The sequence below is a fragment of the Rhinoderma darwinii genome, chromosome 10 (assembly GCF_050947455.1).
Source record: "Rhinoderma darwinii isolate aRhiDar2 chromosome 10, aRhiDar2.hap1, whole genome shotgun sequence".
NCBI lineage: Eukaryota > Metazoa > Chordata > Amphibia > Anura > Rhinodermatidae > Rhinoderma > Rhinoderma darwinii.
Genome location: NC_134696.1, coordinates 3,812,651 through 3,827,416, shown reverse-complemented (window position 1 = coordinate 3,827,416; position 14,766 = coordinate 3,812,651). Strand labels below are relative to the sequence as shown.

General features: G+C 44.8%; 1 protein-coding gene across 1 annotated transcript in view; it reads left to right on the top strand.

Annotated features, from left to right (window-relative positions):
* SORL1 (sortilin related receptor 1) overlaps positions 1-11,815 on the top strand; it is a 78,479-nt gene extending 66,664 nt beyond the window's left edge. Inside the window, exons 44-48 of the mRNA XM_075839172.1 lie at positions 348-522; positions 778-884; positions 4,480-4,672; positions 5,229-5,441; positions 6,439-11,815. Of these exons, the coding sequence (XP_075695287.1) occupies positions 348-522; positions 778-884; positions 4,480-4,672; positions 5,229-5,441; positions 6,439-6,506 (756 nt within the window). The 3' untranslated portion in view covers positions 6,507-11,815. The remainder of the gene's footprint in view (positions 1-347; positions 523-777; positions 885-4,479; positions 4,673-5,228; positions 5,442-6,438) is intronic.
* The last annotated feature ends 2,951 nt before the right edge of the window (positions 11,816-14,766 follow it).

The following is a 14,766-nucleotide window of genomic DNA, read 5'->3' as shown; positions in this document are numbered from 1 at the left end:
GTGGGTAAGAGCGATCAGCCTGAAGTTAGGAGAGAGATTTGTTCTCCTGCTGTGTTTAACTCATAGAGGATTGTATTGATACATTGTAACAAGCCCATCAGCTGTGTGTGCTGGACTAGATCAGGAAAGCGTCGGGGTGAAAACAAAAATGTTTTAGTTCAAGGACAGCAAGCAGAGATCTAACATTTATAATATATGGGAATCCTGTATTCTGGGTGAAGTTGTATTTGTAGTAATGTATGGCTGGAGCTGTAGTGTTTGTGCCTCGTTGTTCTGCATGGCGGGTCATGTCACCCTAGATGATGCCACACCCGATCGCCGCTCTCTATATTCTCTTTATATTCCAGGCCTATATTGTCTCCATGAAAGATTTAATAATGAAGACGGAGAAGAGTTACAAAGTGAACACCCGCAACAGCACCATCGAGTTCAGGATCGGAAACCTGGAGCCTGGGGGGAAATACAATGTGATCGTCCAACTGCGGAACATGAGCAAAGAGTCCAGCGCCAAAGTCAGCACCGGTGAGATGTGACATAAGATGGGCGAGCGGCAGGGGCCACATGATGGGTGCAGGGCTAGGGGTACAATATGATTCGGAGTCCGATTTGTGCAGCTCTTCCTGCCGAGTCACTGCAATGTATGTGAATGGAAAGAGTCCGTGACGGCCCAGGTCTCTCTCCACTTCTATTGCAGCATCTCTGGATCACTGATTCATTGAGCGTCACGTAAAAACGTCATCTTACTCCACCTGAGTTTCCTATTATTGCTCTTTACAGTTCCTCTGTCTGCTCCAGAAGCCTTGAAGCTCATCATTGAAAAAGATCACGTTCTGCTGTTTTGGAAGAGTTTAGCACTAAGAGAGAAATTCTTCAATGAATCCAGAGTAAGTGCATCAGTAACCTACATATAAAGCCGAGCCACTCTGTACATACATTACATTACTTATCCTGTACTGATCCTGAGTTACATCCTGTATTCTACTCCAGAGCTGCACTCACTATTCTGCTGGTGGAGTCACTGTGTACATACATTACATTACTTATCCTGTACTGATCCTGAGTTACATCCTGTATTATACTCCAGAGCTGCACTCACTATCCTGCTGGTGGAGTCACTGTGTACATACATTACATTACTTATCCTGTACTGATCCTGAGTTACATCCTGTATTATACTCCAGAGCTGCACTCACTATTCTGCTGGTGGAGTCACTGTGTACATACATTACTTATCCTGTACTGATCCTGAGTTACATCCTGTATTATACTCCAGAGCTGCACTCACTATTCTGCTGGTGGAGTCACTGTGTACATACATTACATTACTTATCCTGTACTGATCCTGAGTTATATCCTGTATTATACTCCAGAGCTGCACTCACTATTCTGCTGGTGGAGTCACTGTGTACATACATTACATTACTTATCCTGTACTGATCCTGAGTTACATCCTGTATTATACTCCAGAGCTGCACTCACTATTCTGCTGGTGGAGTCACTGTGTACATACATTACATTACTTATCCTGTACTGATCCTGAGTTATATACTGTATTATACTCCAGAGCTGCACTCACTATTCTGCTTGTGGAGTCACTGTGTACATACATTACATTACTGATCCTGAGTTATATCCTGTATTATACTCCAGAGCTGCACTCACTATTCTGCTTGTGGAGTCACTGTGTACATACATTACATTACTTATCCTGTACTGATCCTGAGTTACATCCTGTATTATACTCCAGAGCTGCACTCACTATTCTGCTGGTGGAGTCACTGTGTACATACATTACATTACTTATCCTGTACTGATCCTGAGTTACATCCTGTATTATACTCCAGAGCTGCACTCACTATTCTGCTGGTGGAGTCACTGTGTACATACATTACATTACTTATCCTGTACTGATCCTGAGTTACATCCTGTATTATACTCCAGAGCTGCACTCACTATTCTGCTGGTGGAGTCACTGTGTACATACATTACATTACTTATCCTGTACTGATCCTGAGTTACATCCTGTATTATACTCCAGAGCTGCACTCACTATTCTGCTGGTGGAGTCACTGTGTACATACATTACATTACTTATCCTGTACTGATCCTGAGTTATATCCTGTATTATACTCCAGAGCTGCACTCACTATTCTGCTGGTGGGGTCACTGTGTACATACATTACTTATCCTGTACTGATCCTGAGTTATATCCTGTATTATACTCCAGAGCTGCACTCACTATTCTGCTGGTGGAGTCACTGTGTACATACATTACATTACTTATCCTGTACTGATCCTGAGTTATATCCTGTATTATACTCCAGAGCTGCACTCACTATTCTGCTGGTGGAGTCACTGTGTATATACATTACATAACTTATCCTGTACTGATCCTGAGTTATATCCTGTATTATACTCCAGAGCTGCACTCACTATTCTGCTGGTGGAGTCACTGTGTACGTACATTACATTACTTATCCTGTACTGATCCTGAGTTACATCCTGTATTATACTCCAGAGCTGTGCTCACTATTCTGCTGGTGGAGTCACTGTGTACATTACATTACTTATCCTGTACTGATCCTGAGTTACATCCTGTATTATACTCCAGAGCTGCACTAACTATTCTGCTGGTGGAGTCACTGTATACATACATTACTTATCCTGTACTGATCCTGAGTTACATCCTGTATTATACTCCAGAGCTGCACTCACTACTCTGCTGGTGGAATCACTGTGTACATACATTACATTACATATCCTGTACTGATCCTGAGTTACATCCTGTATTATACTCCAGAGCTGCACTCACTATTCTGCTGGTGGAGTCACTGTGTACATACATTACATTACTTATCCTGTACTGATCCTGAGTTACATCCCGTTTTATACTCCAGAGCTGCACTCACTATTCTGCTGGTGCAGTCACTGTGTACATATATTACATTACTTATACTGTACTGATACGGAGTTATATCCTGTATTATACTCCAGAGCTGCAGTCACTATTCTGCTGGTGGAGTCACTGTGTACATACATTACATTACTTATCCTGTACTGATCCTGAGTTACATCCTGTATTATACTCCAGAGCGGCACTCACTATTCTGCTGGTGGAGTCACTGTGTACATACATTACATTTCCTGTCCTGATCCTGAGTTACATCCTGTATTATACTCCAGAGCTGCACTCACTATTCTGCTGGTAGTCACTGTGTACATACATTACATTACTTATCCTGTACTGGTCCTGAGTTACATCCTGTATTATACTCCAGAGCTGCACTCACTATTCTGCTGGTGGAGTCACTGTGTACATACATTACATTACTTATCCTGTACTGATCCTGAGTTACATCCTGTATTATACTCCAGAGCTGCACTCACTATTCTGCTGGTGGAGTCACTGTGTATATACATTACATAACTTATCCTGTACTGATCCTGAGTTATATCCTGTATTATACTCCAGAGCTGCACTCACTATTCTGCTGGTGGAGTCACTGTGTACATACATTACATTACTTATCCTGTACTGATCCTGAGTTACATCCCGTTTTATACTCCAGAGCTGTGCTCACTATTCTGCTCACCTCCATTGAACACATGGAGAAGTGGCTGATTGCTGCAATATGTATATAACTGGGGGTTACATGTTATGGTGAGGACTGGTATATACACTCGCAGAGCAGAGGAGAGATTTTCCTCTACATAACCTGTAGATTTGTACCCTCGGGGCCTGTGTAAAGCTGGAAGAGAACTCCTTAAAGTTGAACTTATCAGAAAGTGCAGTTACCAAGGGATAAAATAAAATATCGCACAACAAATGTAGAATTGTCCGGCCGCAATATGAATCCGTAATCCTGATGAAGCTGGCGGGACGATGTGCGTCTCGTGATTTCCTCTTTGTTTACAGACATGATGTCCAAGTAGAAGCTGCCGGACCCCCCTGATATATTTGTTTGTAGACGTCCGGTCATGTATTGCATGTGGTTATAAGATGCCTATATATGGTCATTGCTGTGCGTTCAGTATCGGGCCGTGTATCGTTACAGTGTCGTCTGCCGGTAAACTGCACATGTTATGGATTTATATTGTGGCCGGACGATTCTACGTTTGTTGTGATTTTCGGACGGTCCTGGTATGTTTTCATCATTGTCGGTTTTATCCCTTGGTAGCGGCACTTTCTGAGGTCGGGGTCTTCTGATTCGTACATGGATTTGCGCGGTGTCGTCATCGCTCTGGTTTTCTTATATCTGATTATTGTTATTTGTTCCAATTAATAAACTTGATGACTTTCTTGTACATTGTATTGGGGGTTAAGTCTTGTTTTGGGTCTTTGTAGGTTGGGGGTGCCCTATATATCTTGTGGGTACATGTAGGTGTCCTGTGTAAAGCTGGGTGACCCTCTCGCCCGGAGAATCAGTCCGGGTGATGGTTTATGGTGATTTATTCTGCGTTGTCCTCTGGTTGCTGCAGGGATATGAGGTTCACATGTTTGATAGCTCAAATAACATCTCCACCTCCCTGGGAAACACAACCGAGAGCTTCTTCAAGATCTCCAACCTGAAACCGGGTCACAGCTACACGTTCAGCATCCAAGCCCGATGCCTGTACAGCGGTCAGATCTGCGGCGAGCCGGCGCTGCTTCTCTATGACAATCTTGGAACAGGTAAGATCTCTGTTTCCTATGACTGGCAGCGCCATGGGATTTCTGGCTTCTGCAAATTAAGTGTAACCATTGTACAGTCAAAAGTTCTGCAACTTTCTAATATACTTTGCGTTTAAAGATCTATGCTTGCTGTCGGTGAATAGGTACATTCCTATTTATATACTATAAGCCATACTGACCTATTACTTCTCACAGCTGTGAGTTTGCCACAATGTTTCCAGTCTAACCAACCCTTGTGATCTAAGTACACCGTCAGCGGCACACATCTCTCTCCTGCCCTGATAGTATGTTACATTTTACCAGCACTGATACATTGTATCAGTCTGGAGTTCAGGCTCTTTAGTTAGCGGAGAACTGTCTACATTTGATACAATTGAAGCCTCTGCTTTCAGAATGATCAGGTCTGGATGGGTTTAAACCCTCCGGATGTAACCAAAGAATGTTTTGATTCACTGACATCAAGCAGACATACTGAAAGCTTGACTTGAACCACAAGATGCATTAGAAAGTTACAGGTATGGGGTATTTGATTAATTCGTTCCTCTGCTGTTTTCAGGACTGGATTCGCTGCCGTCCACCAGTGTCCAGTCCTCGGATGTGGCTTCTATCGTGGTCCCGGTCTTATTCCTGCTTTTAGTGGCCACCGGTTTCGGCTTCGTTATTTTGTACATGCGACACCGGAGACTTCAGAACAGCTTCACAGCGTTTGCAAACAGTCACTACAGCTCACGCCTTGGAGCCGCCATCTTCTCGTCCGGGGATGATATAGGTAAGACGACCGCCGGATCAGAACGCCAGGGGCCCGTGTAATAACGCTATGGGCTACTGGTTACCCCCTCTTCTAAATAATCATCTTCTTCTGACAAACCTTTCAGCTGTATCTTACTGGGAAAGCTGGAAGGCATCCAACATGGCTGCCATTACACTTCCCACAGGGGCAGCGACCCAGCTTTCCCAGAGTCCTGCAGGCAAATCTACTTATTTCTGCAGTGCTGCATCCCTACCTCTAGGGGAGCTGTGCTGGTCGTCACCCGTTTACAGGGAGACGACTTTTCTCTGGTGGTTTTGGGGGAAAATGGTCTTTCAGAGATTAATTTTATATCTTGGTAAAATATCTTGGAGAAACTTCTGAAGTCCTGCCAGTCCTCCCCCCGTTCAGTGACAATCCCATCCTAAACTGGAGACCTGAGTAATCTGTGGCAGACTGGTCGCTAGGGAGGAAATGATGCCCGACAACCCCACAGAATAGAATGTTGTTGTTACAATGTATCCCTAGCAACCAGACTGTCAGACCGGACTCCATCTCCACCTGCAGCATTGATCAGATTATAGGTGGGGAACCCTGTTGCTTTTAAGAAATTGGGGTAATTGTTTAAAAAATATATATCCTAAAATAAATACAGTAATATTCGTTTAATCTGCATCAACGCGACCTGATAGTTGCCAGATTTGCAGATATTCTGGATTTTTAAATTATCATCAAAAAATCTTGTAAGGACTGAGAAGTTTCGGGAGCCCGACCCAAGATATCACCCCGAAATCTGCTGCTGTCGCTTTAATGAGATCACCCCGAAATCTGCTGCTGTCGCTTTAATGATATTACTGCTCTGTGCTGGAAACCTGTTCCGGATTATCAGACATTCTGGATTATCAGATGCTGGATTATTTCAGTGTATAATGCACGTTCATGTATCACTCTGTTGGCGGCGGTCCCTCCACGAAGAGAAGTTGCGCTGCGATGTTTTGACCGTTTTCCCTTCTTTCAGGTGACGACGATGACGACGCTCCGATGATCACCGGTTTTTCAGACGACGTCCCCATGGTCATCGCGTGAAGATCATTTCGCTTTAATCCAAATGATGTAAATATTTTCTTTCCCGAGGAATCGTCCGTCACTTTCTTTGGATTTCTCGCACTTTTCAGTTGCGATACATTATTTTTATATGGGGCAAAAAAAAAAAAAAGAACTTTGTCGTAGTCGACTGTGAAATGCAAAATAATATTTCTTTTAACCAAATATCGATGGTTCCATCCGCGAAATGTGACCCCTTCGGCCCGCTCCGGCCCTCGCCCTACAGTCTGCTGTAAATGTGAAGATATGTAATATATACGTGTACAGACGCCCGCTCGCCCTGAACGGCCACGCTTAGGATTTGGGACGTTCCGCGAGGTGCCTTACTGACCTCTCACCAGGACTCTGGTTACAGGAGGAGACTGGTCACCGCACCGCAAGTTGTATCCGCCAAACGGCCTCGCCCCCCCCCTCCTGGCGTTTGTAGGTTCGGGGAGCGGCGCTGAAGGGGTTAAGCTTTTCAGGCCGTGTATCTCCTGTCTATTCTACCTGTCTATCAGATTTTCAGATGACCCCCTCACTGTGTCCTCCGCCTGCACTTAGGGGTGTCATTTCTTTATTATCGGAGGATTCTGGGTAAGGGATAAATTTACCCCAAAAATCCCTATTGTCGTTGCCTAGTCATATTTGGTTCTGGGGAAGCTGGGTGATCACTGGTAGGCTGCCACTACAGCACCCACAGCCGTAACTTCCCCACGCTCTGTCTAGTAAAGTATCGATTACTGCACAACTAGGCAGATGGCCATTCAGGATTCTCGGAAAGCTGGGTGACAACCAATAGGGGTGCAGTTATAGCTCCCAGTTTTATTTTCTTGGACTGCTCAGTGGCCATACCGCCTAACAAGGCATGTAATGCTGCATAACGTGACAGATTTGCCATTCAGGACTTATGAAAAGTTGGGTGAAAGCTTACAGTGCGACTGCTATTTAGGCTTTACTGGGTTTTTGTCTCACTCTTTTGTATGGCACATCTGCCCAGACAGGAATATATTATATTTAACGACACATTTTTTCCAATCAGGAGTCTTGGAAAGCTGGGCTACAACAAGTTGGGCACTGTGTACAGCTCCCACAGGGGTTATCACCCAGCTTTCCCACACTCCTGAATAGTAAATCTACCAGCCTGGGATGTATTCAGGACTCTCGGTAAGGTGGAAGGGGTTTTGGTTGTCACCCAGCTTTCCCAGGAGCTGAATGGAATTCTTGACAGAAGAGTTGGACTCGAGGATTTATATTTACTGGGGATGTTTTTCATTGTAAGAGCCAACGCTCCGTGAATACTGAACTTTCTGATTGGGTTTTTTGCCCCGATTTCACGTTTTGCGCCATTTTTCCCCATCGGCGGAGGTGAAGGGGATGTGAAATGTCTGACTTCATGGTCGCCCCGGTCTGATGTCTTCATTCTATTCTTCTGTTCTCGTAGCGTGGCGGTCGCCATGCGGTGCGTATTCGCCGCGTCGTCTCGGCGTTGCATTGACTGTATATAGAGAATGTAATATTTGCATCTTTTATTGTTAATGTTATTATTATTCTGAATGTGAAGTGAATCGGTTTCTGCACTTTGTTCCTCACTGTGATCTCACGGACTGTACCGGTTATTGCGGCGAATCCTACAGCAGCGAAAGAGTCTCATCCACACAGCTGAGCGGCGGTACATTGTGCCAGTATGAGTGCGTAGCTATCGGCTGAGTCAGAGTCTACAGCCTGAGACCCCGGCTTTTAGGGACAAGTACGCCATTGGTTAGGAAGTTCTCCCGCACCTTAAAGGGACGGCGCAGTCGTCTGTAAATAAAGCTGAATCGTTCCATAATGTTCTGAATAATATACTTCGTTTCAAATGATCACCATTTTCAAGATCGTTGATTGCTGTCTGTGAATAGGGACATTTTTGTTTACACCCAGAGGCTGAACAACCTGTACAGACCTAATACTATTCACTTCTGAGGTTTTGTTACAATTGTAGACCATCAACTGTGAGCTAAACAGCCTTGACTTCAGACTGATACATTTTATCCGCGCTGATACATTGTTGCAGTCTAGACTCCATTGCCTAGGCTGAATACATTGTAACAAACCCTCAACTGTGTTAGAATTTGCATCCAATGCAGATGTGAATAGAACCTGTCGGATTTTAGGGTAATAATAGCGCTGCATGCGACATTATTTTTAAACATTTTTAAACATTTTTAAACAACGGGCGTCTCCGCAGAACCATTTTTAGTAATTGTTTCGTCGGGCGCTGGAGATTTCCGTTGTGCGATGCGCAAACAACGACGCAAGTGTGAACAGGACCTCAGCAGTATTCGATCAGTACAGATTTTCAACTTCTGAATGGGACTAAGAATGTTCCAATTCACTGACTGCAAACAAAGATACTGAAATGGTGATACATTGTAACATAAAATATATTCGGAAGTTGCAGAACTTTTCATTATACAATGTTTCACTTTTATGTGCGGTCCGGACGGCTTCCCCCAGTGACTGGACTAGTCACCCCCCCACCCCCATAGCTGGGATTTAGAGAGGGGGAGGGGTACATGACGCTCACTGTTTTCCAGCTCCTGACTGACACTTTGGGTATTAGTTGGAGGAATTGCGCCCCCTAGGTCTTAGGACATATGTAAGGTAAAGAAGCCTATACACCCGTCTATAATCTCTCCACGTCTCTATGACCCTGTCGGCCGTTAGTAGCCGCGTTATGTGAACGCCATCGTTGTGCTTTCGCCATAGGGACGTTATTTTCTTTTTTTCCGCCGGGCGCACAGAAGTCGATTTGTATCAGGGCTCTAAAATCTCAGGAATGCGGCGCGGTGCCAAGTCAGCGCGGGCTGTTATGTGGCGGGTCGAGCCGCTGTGTCTGATACGCTGAGGATCCGTTCGTGTGTGAATGTCTGTGTGCGCCATTTGTTTCAGAGATATTTTTTTTACGTATATATTTGCATTGGCCAAAAAAAATAATAATTCCACATTTTTCGCTGCAACATTTTTCGCAGTTTTTACTTTCCCTCGAAATCACCAGCATCTAAAATTGCCAAATTCTCCCCCGAGATCACGTTACGCTCCAGAATCCCCTCCCCCCGCCGCGCTGCTTTATAGGCAAGAATGTGATACGCGGTCGTCTTTACAGAACTTGCATGGGACGCCGAGTAACTTCATAAATATATTGTAACTTATACACTATGTTTTATACTCTAGTCACATCCAGATCTGCATTCACAATTCTGGTCTGCTAGTTACTTCTTTCTAGATTTCTCACTGCTGCTCCAGCACATGCTCTGCTGTAGTGCATTGTGGGAGATGTAAAGTGTCCTTTGTAAACACTACAACAGTCTGATGTAAAGAGAATACAAAAACGACATCTCCCACAATGCAATACTATACGTTCTATAGAATGTAGGTTGCGGGCCCAGGAGCTACAAACTGCACCTTTGAGTAGACTCTTACGCCACCTTAAAACCCTGTGGTTTATACCAGGTAATATTTAAAAGTCTAATGTAAAAAATACTACATCTCCCACAATGCAGTGCACAGGATAGTGCAGAATTGTCCATGCAGCTCTGGATGTGAATGGAGTAGAAGAGTTGATGTAACCGCAGAATTGTTCATGCAGCTCTGGATGTGAATGGAGTAGAAGAGTTGATGTAACCGCAGAATTGTTCATGCAGCTCTGGATGTGTATGGAGTAGAAGAGTTGATATAACTGCAGAATTGTGCATGCAGCTCTGGTTGTGACTGGTGTAGAAGCGCTGGATTTCCCTTGCAGGATGTATTTTTTATTATTCTTGAGTTACATCATCGGTAGATTTTAACCTGTGAAAGTCTGTTCAGCAGTAGAGCGCTGTTTTCCAGGCTCTACAGACGCTCGTTCCGTGCCCGCGGCAGAGGTATACGGTGTATTCGCACACTCATGGACCCCCCTCCCCTTATATTGTAAGCAATATGGAATTGCTCGTCGTGCCATATGACTGCGTTGTGCAGCAGCGCCCGCCGTCCGCTTATCATACGTTCCGGTGACGCACGTTGCCATAATAACGGACTGTAAATATGAAGCGCAAATTCTGGAGCTGCAGCAAAACAGATGACGGATTTCATTCTCCAACTGCACTACAAAAGCATCTGCAATCTGATTGGTTGCTGACAGGAGCGGCGCTATTTTTTTACTCGCATTACCTTTAGCACTATATCGTCCTTATCGTATTTCGGAGCCGCATGAAATATTAGGGAATTACATTGTAAGCGATTACCTATTATCTATCCCAGAATGCTCTGCCACGGAGAGGTGAAGCTTCACCACCAAATCCTGCGCACGCCGTCAGCAGGTGCGGAATCTGCAACCGTTCACAGAGCACAGGCCGCCGCCGCTGCATGATACAGTCAGATTCCAGTAATCCGGCGTCCCGGTAGATCTTGGGGTCTGCACTATAAAGACAATGAGGAGCTCTGGATTATGGGAACCCCATCAAATGAAAGTGCCAGATTATCAGAGAAATCCCTGTTACTCCAGAATGAGTCTGTTTTTGTTCCAGGATTTCTGGACCATTAGATGTCGGACTAACGGATTTATGGCAATATCCGGATTTTAAAGGGGACCTCTACAGGTAGTGCTCAGAGGCTTGAACTGTAACATACTCTGTCCCGGTTCCTCCTTTGTAGTCCTGATTGTGAGGCCGATGGTGCGTCTGTCAACAGGACAACACTTCCTGGACGTGCTCCACGACCCGTGCAGAGACACAATTTTTTTTATAGTGTGTGGTCCCTTTAAGTAATCGCTCATCGTGCAATTCCCTATTCTAAACCGCTCCAGGCTGGAGTTTCCCTTTAAGGAGCACAGAATACACCGTCCGAAATGTTTCCTGCGTTGTATACCTAATATGCCGGAGCGCAGTCTTGTTCGTACCGGTCTTCTCCTTTTAACGCCATTGGCTGCCGCTTCTTGAATAGTGACGGGACGCGTCGTGGTTTCGGTCGGAGGGCGAATGTTCATCGTAAACAGTTGTAAAATAGAATATAAGGTAAAAGGTTCCGCAGAACCGCGCTCAGTATCCCGGCGCAATAACCGTGAAACCCTCGCACTCCTCCACTTATAAACGCCACTCTCGCCGCCATAAACCGCTTACAGCCCCCCCTGCAGCGCCTCCCCCTCCCTGTAGGATTCCCCGCCTCAGATTTACTTTACTCCGCGTTATTTGTGCCTTTTATGTTTCTTTTTTTCGTGTTTGCACAAATTTTAGATTCAATGTTCATTGTCGTTTGTTATTTTTCCCTCCGCATTAAAATGTATTTGGATCTTCCGGTTTGTTGTGCGTTATTTCTGAGCCCTCGCACATCTTCAAGGGGAATTGCAATAAAAATGAATGCTGGGGGTTGTAGTTTCACAGGCGGTAGTCCTGCGGAGATGTGAGGAAGTGTAGATGGCAGTAGAGTCTGGGGATGACCTGTAATATTCCAAACATTTGGAAAAAAAAAACTGGAACCTGCACGGTTTTAAAGGGCACCAGACACTAAAACCCCCGAGGCTCCGTTCATAAAATAATACAAAAAGAAAGAAAACGGGGTGTTGCCGGGTGTCTGGCAGCAAGAACCTCCCACAGGACTCCAGGGCTTTATAATTTATAGTGCCGCGGTCATGGGTCTGATATACGTAGAGAAGTTATTTTGTTTAGTGTGAAATCTCGTGTCCAAGAAACGCCAAAATCTCGTGTCCACAAAATTATTTTTTTTTTTATACCTGTGGGCGGAGTCATGCAAATCATTTAGCGTCGCCCTTTGGCAGCTCAGCATCCAGACCCCCTAGTGTATGGCACAGATACAGTGTAACATTCTGCAGTCTTGTCTCACAACTTGTATACACCTGTTTCTGCCTTGTGACCGTCATCAGCGCAAGTTACAGCCCTGTGGAGTTACTGCAGTAAAGTTTCGGTAAGAGGCCACGCTGGACCACAGATTCGTGCACATGACACTTGGTATTGTTTCTTTTATTCCACCAGTCTATAATCTTACTGGCTCGGTCATGTGGCTGCTCTAAAAGCCTCACTGTACAGATCTATGTTACGCTGATGAGGACTAACAAGGCAGGAGCAGCTCTGCAGATAAATTGCTCTGGATTTATAGGCTACATCTGTGCTGGACATCGGTTCTGGATGGCTAGGTTGTCACAGGCGGGAAACTGACTTTTAAAATAAATGTTCATCCATCCGCTATTCTAAAATCAGGAATGAGCCTCCACTTTTTGAGATTTGCAAATAACTTCTGGCTTTTTTAGTTAATCATTATTTGAGTGATTAGACATTGTTTTAATTTTTTTAATTTTTTCACAAGTCATGAAATATTATAAATTAGATTCTAATATATAACATTTCCATGTTCTGGTCACTAGAGGGAGCAGTTTCCAAAATTGCAGCATGGTCACTGTGGTAAAGCAACCTCATTGCTTTATGCTGCAAATTTGGGGTGGACACACTCGCTCTAGTGTCCTCACACAATCCCCCCTCCCTTATTCTGGCTAGTGCCTGGAGAAGGAGGGGGTTGAATCTTCAAACCTCCTACACTGTGTGCCGCCATTTTCTGAGCAACTGCAGAGTGTAGGAGTATTAGATACAGTGGTAATCAGACAGTATAACACGAACATACACACACATAACTTACCTGCTCCTGCCGCCTCCGCTCCTATTCCTTGCGCCTTCGCTTCCTTGAACATATGGCCGGAAGTCGTCATCTTACTGTCCGGCCGCGGCTTCCGGTCCACATGAAAATGGCGCCAGATTTCGCTCTGCCAAAGAGCTTGCTTTTGGTCTGTGTGGGAGCGGCGCATGCGCCGTTCCCACACAGAAGGCGTACGCTGCAGTGAATGGAACGGCTCCCGTTCCCATTCTCTATGGGGATGTATGTGCCGTATTCCATCTCTGTATGTGTTGTTAATCGACACAAACAGAGATGAAAAAAAAAATGGCAGCCCCCATAGAGAAGTAAAAGTAAAAAAAAAAGTAGAACACAAGAACACAAATAAATTTTCTTCTTTATCTTACTAAAAGCAATATGATAAAAAAATAATAAAAAAATTCATGACCCCTTCCCTTTAAGAAGGACAGGCTGGACTTTGTCTTCCTTCACTGGAGGCTTTTTGCTTCCTTACTGGTAATCTGGTCCGGCTGCTCTTAAGGTGCCAGTCCCTATGGTCATGGCTTCTATATCTTGATCCTGATGAGGACTAACAAGATGGAAACAGTTGTATACAATTTGCCATGAATGGCTCTGTACTTTGTAGGCTGGATCTATGCGCTGGCTTATTACTGCCTTTCATCCCATCAAACCCTTAGGCCTCATTCAGACGAGCGTGTTCCTCATCCGTGTTCTGTGCGTTGAAATAACTGACTGCACCCGGACCCGTGCAAAGCAGACTGAGGTCACACGCACCTGAAATGTAGAAAAAAAAAACGCATTTTTTACGTGCGCAAATCGGACACACTCGTCTGAATGTAGCCTAACTGGTTATACCGTCTGGTTGCTGCCCAAACGTCCATAGAGCCGTAATCTCCATATCTTGCACTGATGAGGACTGACAAGATGGGAACCGCTAGTTGCAAGTTGGAATAAATGGCCCTGTACTTTGTATTTGTGCCATACAACGGCCGTGCTGGATGCCAAGATATTGAAATCATCTCGAAATGATTTGCATGGCTCCGCCACCTCTACCATAGTAAGCAATAATGTGAAATGGATCCCCTGAATTAATTCTAATTCTCTCATTTCTTTTAGTCTTAGAGCAGGTGTCAGGATTAGAAAAACACGGCTGCTTTCTCCTAAAACAGCGCCACACCTGTCCACAGGTTGTGTGTGGTATTGCAGCTCAGACCAGTTCACCTATTCTGAGTTGCAGTACCAGACACGACCCATGTAGAGGGGTGGCACTGTTTCTGGAATAAAGCAACCATGTTTTTCCAGTCCTGGACAACGCCTTTAATGAGTTATTTCAGCCGCTCTGGATGTGGCCGGTGGCGTCAACATGGGCTCAGCCTGCCATTACCGGGATCTGTCTCCCAGGGTGAATCATTGGTGCATCGTAAACGACTCTAGTACTTCTGGCTGGGAGGGAAGATGGCGGCCGGAGCCGGCACTGGATCGTAGATTTTTAAGATTTTTATTTTTTGTTCACTGGCGACCGGGATAGAGATTATATGGATCCTATATACAATATTATATAGAGAGATAGTCAGATGGATCCGCCCACTGCGCAAAATTGCCA